Here is an 11,584-nt window from a genome sequence, read left to right on the forward strand (position 1 = left end):
CGGTTCAGTTGGCTGGACAGAGCGGCTTAGCTCTCTCTTTACACAACAATAATGTATGCAGCTGAGAAGTTGTAAAAACTAATTTTATTCCCGAAGACATAGACTATGAAAAGAGAGGATTCCGATGTGCTTAAAATATATCCTCTTTATTTGAATAATGAAGGCTATCGGCTAAATAGGCTATCCAATCACTCAACATTTTGGAGCAATCTCAGTTATTTTGCCAGTTCTGTAGCAATGCTGTGACTTCTTGCATCCCCTGTCTGCTGCAGAGTGCACATTGCCCTGTTTTGGGTGAATTATGTTTTGGGATAATTCAGTGCACAGTCCACTTGCAGGCAGTGGAGATTATGAATTTGATCTCCTGTGTGGCAAGCAGAACTGTCATGTTCAAAGCGAACATGGGGATGCCTGTAGAGAATTATAGAGGACTCGGTCCCATTATAGTGTGTGTGTGCGTACAGGCAGCGCTATTGAAGCCATTTCCATTTTGAAGTAGTCCATTTTCTTCTAATTCTAAGAGTTGGTAAACAAACTTAAAGGGTGCGTACTGCCACCTGGAGTGTGTTGTTTGAACAGGTATAAAGCCACGGTTGTTGATTTACTGCCACCTGCAGTTACAGTGAGGGGGAAAAAGTATTTGATCCCCTGCTGATTTTGTACGTTTGCCCACTGACAAAGAAATTACCAGTCTATAATTTTAATTGTAGGTTTATTTGAACAGTGAGAGACAGAATAACAACAAAAAAATCCAGACAAACGCATGTCAAAAATGTTATAAAATGATTTGCATTTTAATGAGGGAAATAAGTATTTGACCCCTCTGCAAAACATGACTTAGTACTTGGTGGCAAAACCCTAGTTGGCAATCACAGAAGTCAAACGTTTCTTGTAGTTGGCCACCAGGTTTGCACACATCTCAGGAGGGATTTTGTCCCACTCCTCTTTGCAGATCTTCTCCAAGTCATTAAGGTTTCGAGGCTGACGTTTGGCAACTCGAACCTTCAGCTCCCTCCACAGATTTTCTATGGGATTAAGGTCTGGAGACTGGCTAGGCCACTCCAGGACCTTAATGTGCTTCTTCTTGAACTACTCCTTTGTTGCCTTGGCCATGTGTTTTGGGTCATTGTCATGCTGGAATACCCATCCACGACCCATTTTCAATGCCCTGGCTGAGGGAAGGAGGTTCTCACCCAAGATTTGACGGTACATGGCCCCGTCCATCGTTCCTTTGATGAGGTGAAGTTGTCCTGTTCCCTTAGCAGAAAAACACCCCCAAAGCATAATGTTTCCACCTCCATGTTTGACGGTGGGGATGGTGTTCTTGGGGTCATAGGCAGCATTCCTCCTCCTCCAAACACGGCGAGATGAGTTGATGCCAAAGAGCTCCATTTTGGTCTCATCTGACCACAACACTTTCACCCAGTTGTCCTCTGAATCATTCAGATGTTCATTGGCAAACTTCAGACGGGCATGTATATGTGCTTTCTTGAGCAAGGGGACCTTGCGGGCGCTGCAGGATTTCAGTCCTTCACGGCGTAGTGTGTTACCAATTGTTTTCTTGGTGACTATGGTCCCAGCTGCCTTGAGATCATTGACAAGATCCTCCCGTGTAGTTCTGGGCTGATTCCTCACCGTTCTCATGATCATTGCAACTCCACGAGGTGAGATCTTGCATGGAGCCCCAGGCCGAGGGAGATTGACTGTTTTTTTTTTGTTACTTCCATTTGCGAATAATCGCACCAACTGTTGTCACCTTCTCACCAAGCTGCGTGGCGATGGTCTTGTAGCCCATTCCAGCCTTGTGTAGGTCTACAGTCTTGTCCCTGACATCCTTGGAGAGCTCTTTGGTCTTGGCCATGGTGGAGAGTTTGGAATCTGATTGATTGATTGCTTCTGTGGACAGGTGTCTTTTATACAGGTAACAAACTGAGATTAGGAGCACTCCCTTTAAGAGTGTGCTCCTAATCTCAGCTCATTATCTGTATAAAAGACACCTGGGAGCCAGAAATCTTTCTAATTGAGAGGGGGTCAAATACTTATTTCCCTCATTAAAATGCAAATCAATTTATGACATTTTTGACATGTGTTTTTCTGTATTTTTGTTGTTGTTATTCTGTCTGTCACTGTTCAAATAAACCTACCATTAAAAATATAGACTGATCATTTCTTTGTCAGTGGGCAAATGTACAAAATCAGCAGGGGATCAAATACTTTTTTCCCCTCACTGTATGGAATGTTTGCTCACAAGCATAATTCATTATGCGATCCTTCCTTAACCCATAGGAAGTCCCACTCAGTTGACTACTTCAAAATGTCGAAAATCCTGGAAGGTGCTGCCCATGCTAAAACAGGCTTTTGGCCACTAGAGTCCTCTATCTTTCCCTATGAGAATGCCATACAAAGGTTGCGTGGACAAGTGCGTCATGCGTCTCCTATCCAATAATGCAGGACAGAGTTTTGATGACTATTCCACTGACTAAACGACTATGGATTAGCCCTATTTGTGAAGAATCCTGCTTTATGTAGATGTTTATTTAAAGATACACGTGCACCCAACACTCTGTCCACCCAACACTCTGTCCACCCAACACTCTGTCCACCCAACACTCTGTCCACCCAACGCACTGTCCACCCAACGCACTGTCCGTAAAAACCCAACTCCAGGTAAAGAAAGAGCAGTGGGTGTGGTGTAAAGACTATTACCTGCTACATGTAGGCTATATTGGTGAACAGGTAGTGCAGCTTTTTACACAAAGCAGCGTAGCTGTAGTGGGACACAGGCCATTCTCTCTGGCGTCCTGCAATAAACTTTAGCCAGTAGAACCGAGGGAGCGCGGTCAGCAGCACGTTGTCAGACAGAGGTGAGCTCACTTTTATATGATCCTTATTGTTGTTTTTTGTTGGCCTACAGTACAGATTGTTACATATTATTATTGTGTCGTATAGGCATGTAGGCTAGCATGTAGACTACATTCATGTGAGAAGGCCTATTCATTTGTTACATAATGTCTCTCTAGGGCATTAGATAGCCACAATTATTTATCAGAGAGGTGTAACAGGAAAGGACCTGGAAAACCAGCACACATGCTTGGATTATATTTTTGGTTTATTTATTGACATGCCACAGTGTATGTTTTTATCTATTTGGTCCATAACCGTTTATTAATGAGTAGACTATTACTCTGGTGAAGAAGTGTGCACTGGTGTCAGGTGAGTTTCTGACTCTGAGACAGAGGCTTTCCTATTGTGCCCCTAGCTACTTAATGTCAACGACCCTGTGTGGAAGTAGAGTAAATGTCTGTTCCTTTCCACCATCTGTATGGTGGTGGACCCTTTTGACATCATTGACACTAAAAAGGAAGGTGCCAAGTGTGCTGTTTCAGTGGGACACTGTGTGTGTGTGTACTGTGCATGCGTGCAGATTTAATTTACCTTGTCTGGGGCTCTCAGGAGCTCATTTCTACAGGTCCTCTCCACCAAAGAGACCCCTGTGGCCCCCAGGGGCCATGGGCTATGATTGACCCTGGACCTTCTCATTAATAAACACAGACCCACAATTAATGTTTTTTCTAATACCATTTTGCATTGTTTCCTCCCTCAAGGATATGGTAGGTATGTAAGACATGGGTAATTACATAGTAGCAGGCGCACTGAAAGCTGAAGAAGACTAGGGTTTAAATGAGACTACTACAAAAACTTGAGGTTATATCACTGAACTAAGTTTTTCCCCCAACACACATGCATACACACACACACACGGTAAGCTCATTTTTCACCTACGAAGTGTTTTCCCTCTTGCAATTGGTCATGCCTCCTGGGAAAAGGAAGTGCAGGTGAGTCGACTAACTGTATATCTTTCCACATGATTGATGTTGTGTTGTCTGTCTTTTGTGTTTGTGTGTTTGTTTGTTTGTGTTCATGTCCATTATGTGTCCCCTGCTGCCATTATCACTGCCACCCTCCTCCTTTCTCTCTTCCTCCCTTTATTTATCTTTCTTTTTCTCTCTCTCCTATCTTCCTATCACTCCTCTCCTCCTTCCCTCTCTCTTTTATCTCGCTCTCTCTGTTCCTTTCTCTGCCCCTCCCTCTCCCATCCTCACCCTGACCACTGGAGCAGTATGAGGATGGACTTTAAATACCTGAAGGAGTACCTGGGCTGGCTGTACTACCAGTACCTGCTCATCACAGGTATATATGTGCTTGAGCCCTGGGAGAAGTCCATCTTCAACTCTGTCCTCTTCTCATCCATGGCCATGGTCATCTACGCCTCCTACGCCTTCGTGCCTGTCCATGTGCGTCTGGCACTCAAGTTCTTCTCCGGGATCTGCGGGGAACAGCCAGAGCGCACCATGGCACTCATAAACTAAGCAGTGGATGGATGGGATGGATGGCAGGAAGGAGATTGGGAATGAGAGGGGAGGACCACCTATCTAAGATCTTGACATTTGACCTTGACTCGATGGCCGTCTGACCCCTCAGTGCTCTCTCACCACCCTCTCACCATATAGTCACCCACTACTCCCACAATGCACAATACTCGGCTACCTACTCAGCAAAGGAAGGCTGAGTTTAGGATGTTTCTGTGAAATATTCTGGGAGAATACCTCCCTTTACCCCCCCTTACCCCTGGTATTATACTATACATCAATGTACACTACTTTCACACCTTTGCTGTGAAATGCCTTGTTTTTTCCAGAAATATGAAATGTGGTTTGTTCTTTTTTATTCTTCTCACTCATTCTTCTCACTCCGACTGTTGACGGCTGTCTGATATAGGGTGAGACATTACTGATCACAATACACTTACATGCACTTAAACCCACTGGACAATGCTAATGATGACCATTGACTGCACTCCAATTACTGAGTCATAAAGCAAATCTTTCCCTAGACTAGTCTCCTGCTATACAATGTAATCAGAGACATTGAGACCAGGCAAAGATTACAAGGTTGTGAAATTTTCTTCCTCCCAACCCTAAATATGTCTGATTTCTCAATGCATTCATTGATCAAACTGAACAATCATATCCTTGTGTGCACAGCCCTATCCCCCATCCGCAGTGTTTTTACTGTTGCTATGCTTGGCAAGAGGAAATATTAGCTCTCTGGTTCAGGCTTTGCTTTGTCATTGACTTAAGGACTTTCTGATTTAGTCTGTATATGATTTGTAACTATATTTATATTGATATTTATATGCACTGGTAAAGCTTGGCTGGTTACAATGTCAATTACGAAAACAGTTTGTTTTCTCTTGTGGCTATGTACAGTGCATTCAGGAAGTATTCAGACCCCTAGACTTTTTCCACATTTTGTTACTTTACAGTCTTATTAAAAATACCCCATAATGACAAAGCAAAAACAGGTTAAGAAAAATCGTAGCAAATTTATTAAAAATAAAAAACAGAAATACCTGATTTACATAGGTATTCAGGCCCTTTGCTATGAGACTTGAAATTGAGCTCAGGTGCATCCTGTTTCCATTGATCATCCTTGAGATGTTTCTATAACTTGATTGGAGTCCACCTGTGGTAAATTCAATTGATTGGACATGATTTGGAAAGGCACACATCTGTGTATATAAGCTCTCGCTGTTGACAGTGCGTGTCAGAGAAAAAACTAAGCCTTGAGGTTGAAGGAATTGTCCTTAGAGCTCCGAGACAGGATTGTGTCGAGGTACAGATCTGGGGAAGGGTACCAAAACATTTCTGAAGCATTGAAGATCCCCAAGAACATAGTGGCCTCCATCATTCTTAAATGGAAGAAGTTTGGAATCATCAAGACTCTTCCTAGAGCTGGCCGCCCAGCCAAATTGAGCAATCGGGGGAGAAGGGCCTTGGTCAGGGAGGTGACCAAGAATCTGATGGTCACTCTGAATGGAAGAAGTTTGGAACCAATCAGGCCTTTATGGTAAAGTGGCCAGACGGAAGCCACTCCTCAGTAAAAGGCACATGACAGCCCGCTTGGAATTTGCCAAGATTCTCTGGTCTGATGAAACCAATATTGAGCTCTTTGGCCTAAATGCCAAGCGGAGGAAACCTGGCACCATCCCTACGGTGAAACATGGTGGTGGCAGCATCATGCTGTGTGGATGTTTTTCAGCTGCAGAGACTGGGAGACTAGTTAGGATCAAGGGAAAGATGAACGGAGCAAAGTACAAAGAGATCCTTTATGAAAACCTGCTCCAGAGCACTCAGGAACTCAGACTGGGGCGAAGGTTCATTTTCCAACAGGACAACGACCCTAAGCACACAGCCAAGACAACAGAGGAGTGGCTTCAGGAAAAGTGTCTATGTCCTTGAGTGGCCCAGCTAGAGCCCAGACTTGAACCAGATCTAACATCTCTGGAGAGACCTGAAAACAGCTGTGTAGCGACACGCCCTATCCAACCTGACAGAGCTTGAGAGGATCTGCAAAAAATGGGAGAAACTCCCCATATACAGGTGTGCCAAGCTTGTATCGTCATACCCACGACTCGAGGCTGTGAAAAATGCCAAAGGTGCGTCAACAAAGTACTGAGTAAAAGGTCTGAATACTTATGTAAATGTGATATTTCCGTTTTTTATTTGTAAGAAATTTGCTAAAAAATCTAAAAAACAGTTTTCGCTTTGTCATTATGGAGTATTGTGTGTACATTTATGAGGAGGGGAAAAAACAATTGAATCCATTTAACAATAAGGCTGTAACGTAACAAAATGTGGAAAAAGTCAAGGGGTCTGAATACTTATCTAATGCACTGTACATTACTGAATATGTTTTCCTTCAAATGAAAGTGCTTTTATATCCTTTCAGTAAGCCTAATCATTAGTGGTCAAGACATTTCTGCTGACTTGATCAGAGTTGCGTTAGGACAATGGATCACTGTGTGGCCTTAAACATTTACTGATATCTATAGTATATTTGTCTCTCATCACTGGAGTCTTCAGAAATAAAGCAATTTTACAAATGTGAAAGAATTCTGTTGGTATTTACATTTAACTGTATTGGCATTCAAGACCTAAACTAGAGGAACAGAGTAGTGTTGATTTCAGTGCAGCTGTTTTGAGTCAAGTGTATTGATTTGATCTTGCACACTATGTTTTGTGTGACTATATTTGTGTACAGTGTATTATATACTGCTCAAAAAAATAAAGGGAACACTTAAACAACACATCCTAGAACTGAATGAAAGAAATAATCTTATTAAATACTTTTTTCTTTACATAGTTGAATGTGTTGACAACAAAATCACACAAAAAGAATCAATGGAAATCCAATTTATCAACCCATGGAGGTCTGGATTTGGAGTCACACTCAAAATTAAAGTGGAAAACCACATTACAGGCTGATCCAACTTATGTGGGGTTCTAGTTTCTGTATTTATATCTTGGGGGGGATGATCTCCAATTAGAGGCAGCTGGTCATCGTTGTCTCTAATTGGGGATCATATTTAAGTTGTTGTTTTTCCCACTAGGTTTTGGTGGGAGATTATTTTGAGTAAGTGTATGTTGCACCTCTTCGTCACATTTTGTTTATTCGTTTATTTGTATGTCTTGCATAGTTTCACAGTTTAAATAAAATGTGGAATGATACACACGCTGCGCTTTGGTCCCAGTCTTCATACGACAAATGTGACAATTGGAGGATATTATAGGAGTTCATGTATTTATATAACATTTTCTGTAAGAATATACAGCACCATGTGTACATTCAGAGGGTGTCTGGTTTCTGTATTACAGTTCCACCAAGTATTCATCCCACTTACAAACTTGTGTGAGCTGTTTTCACTGCAAGTAAGCATATATCTAAGGTCATTTAGATTTTGTACACATTTATACCTAGTTATAACCAGTTATAAATATAGGCAAATACATAAGGTGCTTCATCTCAGCAGGTGATCTGTCTATCAGGACAAGATCACTACAACAGGTCCACCTTCACCCTCTAAGGAACCTGGATTCAAATAAAGACTCATTTAGATTTGCCCTAGAATAACTACTTTTTGGAGAATACACACCAGTACTTGCCTGAATACTCAGACTGAAATTAATTCCACTGCTCTATCGATCGCTACATGCACTGTCTAAATGTGCCATCCTAGAAGTCGTTTGTGTGACTTCAAAATTAGGGGAGTTGTACAAAACAAATCATCAGCGATTTGATCGTCGATAACAAATCTAACCAGTCAGAGTATCAAAGTTGATAACGTCAGCATGTAGGCTGGTTCTGGCCCAACCCATTGGTTTCTGGGACCAATCCAAACAGTCAGAATGTGTTCCCATTCTAGAAATTGTAGGGGGGAGTGCACAGGAACCCTCTCCTCTCCGCCCCTCCCTTCCCTTCCAGATTGGGTTATGCTTCATTAGTGACAGGAGATGAAATCAGAACTCCTTTATCTAATGATCAAATGTAAATAAAGAGAGCTATATGTCTTGACGCTGACTCTGTAAACACATCCACAATGGGCCCAATGCTAAGTAACACTGTTTACGTTTGAACCTCTCACCTTTCTTGGCTTGCTTTGTTGTTGCTTCTTACAGGACAATTCTTAGCATCTTACACACACACACACACACACACACACACACACACACACACACACACACACACACACACACACACACACACACACACACACACACACACACACACACACGCTTGTTTACTATCCATGTGGGGACCAAAGAATTGATTCCCATTAAAAATCTTATTTCCCGTAACCCTAAACCTAACCTTAACCCCCAACCCTAACCTTAAACCTAGCCCCTAAGCCTAAAATATACTTTTTCCTTGTGGGGACCGGCAAAATGTCCCCACTTGTCTGAATTGTCCTTGTTTTGCTATAGTAAAAGCACAAAAACACACACACACCGTGTGTGATCCGTCAGTATGATATTGATCAGGTTTTGAAGGCCTACATTAAGTAAAACACAACAACACAGTTGTTAGGGCACCTCTAGAGTCTGTATTTCAGTGTTTCCCAAACACGTGCACCCCTTGGGGTCCTGAGTTTGGGAAACCCCGCTGTAACTCCACCTATCCATTCACTCACTCATACAGTTTTCGTCAAGTGCAGGGTTGTGGCATTACTAACTTTGTCCCCATGGTAATGAGCAAAGCTTTTGTTTAGTGAGAACTGTGATTGACAAGCAGCAGAGGGAGACAATTTCATTCACTCACAGAGAGAAAGAAAGACACATCTAAACATGATACAGATTTACTATCAAAGCCATGTAAATGTTTAATGAGAGTTCGTTCATGGATAATTATTTTACTAGTGAATCTATCTGTTCTCTTGGTTCAGTTTCATCAGATTGGGTTTGTTCTGGTCCTCTCAGATAGACATACACAATCACAGACAGCAATTTTTTATAATTTTTTATTTTATTTTACCTTTATTTAACTAGGCAAGTCAGTTAAGAACAAATTCTTATTTTCAATGACGGCCTAGGAACAGTGGGTTAACTGCCTTGTTCAGGGGCAGAACGACAGCCTAACACTAAACACGTGCCATTTGTACTGTTTGTTTTGAGGGTAGTGTGTTTGCTTTACCGGGTTGGGTGGAGAAATCATTGAAGTCAGTCATTAGACTGGTGTGCGTGCCGGTGTGTTTGTGGGAGAGAGGAAGAAAGGGTCCTTTTTGGTTGAACAGGTGTACATCTCCCTTCTACAATGCAAAGATGGAGGTGATCAAGGTGAGCACCTGTTTCTGTGGACAGTTGGACGCCCCTCACTGCTGTCCCCTCATCTCCAGAGACGAGGTGAGCTGGGTAATAGACTGGCCATGGAGTTATAGAATTCCATCACGCCCTGAGCAAACTCAACCTCACATGATCTCTACTGGATTCAAACTAAAGAGAAAATAAGGAGGCGTGGGAGAGTATGACCGATAGTCACCCCCAGAAGGGTTGGTTAGTAAGTTCATAGCCTATAGCCTTACATGACTACACCACACACAGATTAGGCATGTCACCATGTATATGGTTATGCATGTGGAGAGATGGTTAGGGTTAAAACTGCCTCCCCAGTTCCACGTCTTGTCTTTCTGTCATGTACCATCACATAATGAGATTGTCCTCTACCTATAGATAAGACAGCAGAGAAATGAATATGAATCATGGTGTTTCACACTGCAGACCTATCTATGTTATGATGAGTAAACATACAGGAGTAGCTCAGGACAGATAAGCTTTGGGTTCTGTTGTGTGTATCCAAGGCATAGGACTGGTGGGGAGGCCTCAGTGACTTATTTTATCAAACAACACTGCCACCTAGTGGCTATGGGATGTTAGGAACAGGGGGAGGGCAGGAGAGAGCAGGATTTGAACACACAGGAGCCCAGGGGAGTGGGGTCAGGCCAGGTTTCTAGGTCAGGGTTACCATCAGTAAGTGTGTGGCTTGACATCCCTGTGCTCCATTATGGATGATGGTAGAACTGATCGCTCAACCATAACCTATGGTCCCCCCCGTCAACCTATTCTCAAAGACATACTGCTAATGTGACATAAACATGCATCCTTTTACCATATATCACTGTTGTTTAGAAAAATCTCTGTCACTCTCTCTCTTTCCCACTCTTTTCAGCCCTCCTCTCATCTGCTCCATTTCTCATTCTCTCCTTTTCTCAATCAACAGTGACTACTGACCTTCAGACTGTCCGGACAAGGCCAACACCTGATGCTGCTAAATATGTATTTTTGCTGTCATACTGTAGATATTGAGGCAAGTCTGACTATAGCCTAATGTTTAGCAAATAGTTAAAACATGCTTGTAAGTAATTATTGCATCTCTATGTTAAAGTGGAATAGGTGTTAAAAATGTTTTGGGTGAACTAGACATTTATACTAACCATGTGCCTGTTTTGATGATAAAGAAATCAAACTTTTTTCAAAAACGTTTTTATTTTTTCCTTCATGTAATTAATGGATATTTGATAAGTTGTATAATGCTTATCTGAATTAACACTTCTGTATGCTATGTGCCTTGCATTCAAACCTGGCCCTAGATTGTTTTTACTTTTATAAAATATGAAGTTTTGGCATATTCTCTAGAAAATGTGTGTTGCTAAACATTGTTTTTCTGCTATTCTTTATTAGTTAGATGTAGGCCTAAAACAATGGATAGAACACCAAACCCTGTGTGTTGGAAAGAGAGAGAGTGAAAGTGAGGTGGTTTTTAAAAGATTTTCTAATGGTTCTCGATGACTTAAAGCCTGTCCTTTCTCCACGGGGTCATAGAGAAGTCCATTTGGAGCTCTACACCTGATCATAGTCTGGGTTACTCTACCTCTGTGGGACGGGGTCCGAGCCGGGGCTAGGGGACAGGTAGAGAACGTAGGTGGGGGGAAACAAGTGGGTGGTACCAGAGCACTTTTACCTTGCACTCACCTGACCATGACCCTTTTTCTCTCTCTTTCTCTTTCTCCCCTGTAACCCACTCCCAGACCCTGTTTTCCCCCACTACCCCCACCTCTTTTGGCCCTGGGCTCCTTACTCCCCACAATCCCCTACTCAGGGAGCACTCTCCTGGGGTCTCTCTCCACACATACACCCCTCTGTGTCTCTTGGGAGTCCGCGTGGGTCTCTGATACTCTTGCAATGCTTCA

General features: G+C 42.5%; 1 protein-coding gene across 1 annotated transcript; it reads left to right on the plus strand.

The window, feature by feature from the left end:
* The first annotated feature begins 2,752 nt into the window (after positions 1-2,752).
* LOC106580970 (uncharacterized) lies at positions 2,753-7,575 on the plus strand. The gene has a single exon (XM_082966599.1). It carries the CDS (start codon positions 3,873-3,875, stop codon positions 4,368-4,370), a length of 498 nt encoding a protein of 165 aa, XP_082822725.1. The 5' UTR covers positions 2,753-3,872; the 3' UTR covers positions 4,371-7,575.
* Positions 7,576-11,584: the final 4,009 nt, after the last annotated feature.

The sequence above is a fragment of the Salmo salar genome, chromosome 20 (assembly GCF_965601325.2).
Source record: "Salmo salar chromosome 20, fSalSal1, whole genome shotgun sequence".
Taxonomy (NCBI): domain Eukaryota; kingdom Metazoa; phylum Chordata; class Actinopteri; order Salmoniformes; family Salmonidae; genus Salmo; species Salmo salar.

Coding starts and splice junctions, on each gene's coding strand:
- LOC106580970 (XM_082966599.1), top strand. CDS start 3,873: ATGTTGTGTTGTCTGTCTTTTGTGTTTGTGTGTTTGTTTGTTTGTGTT.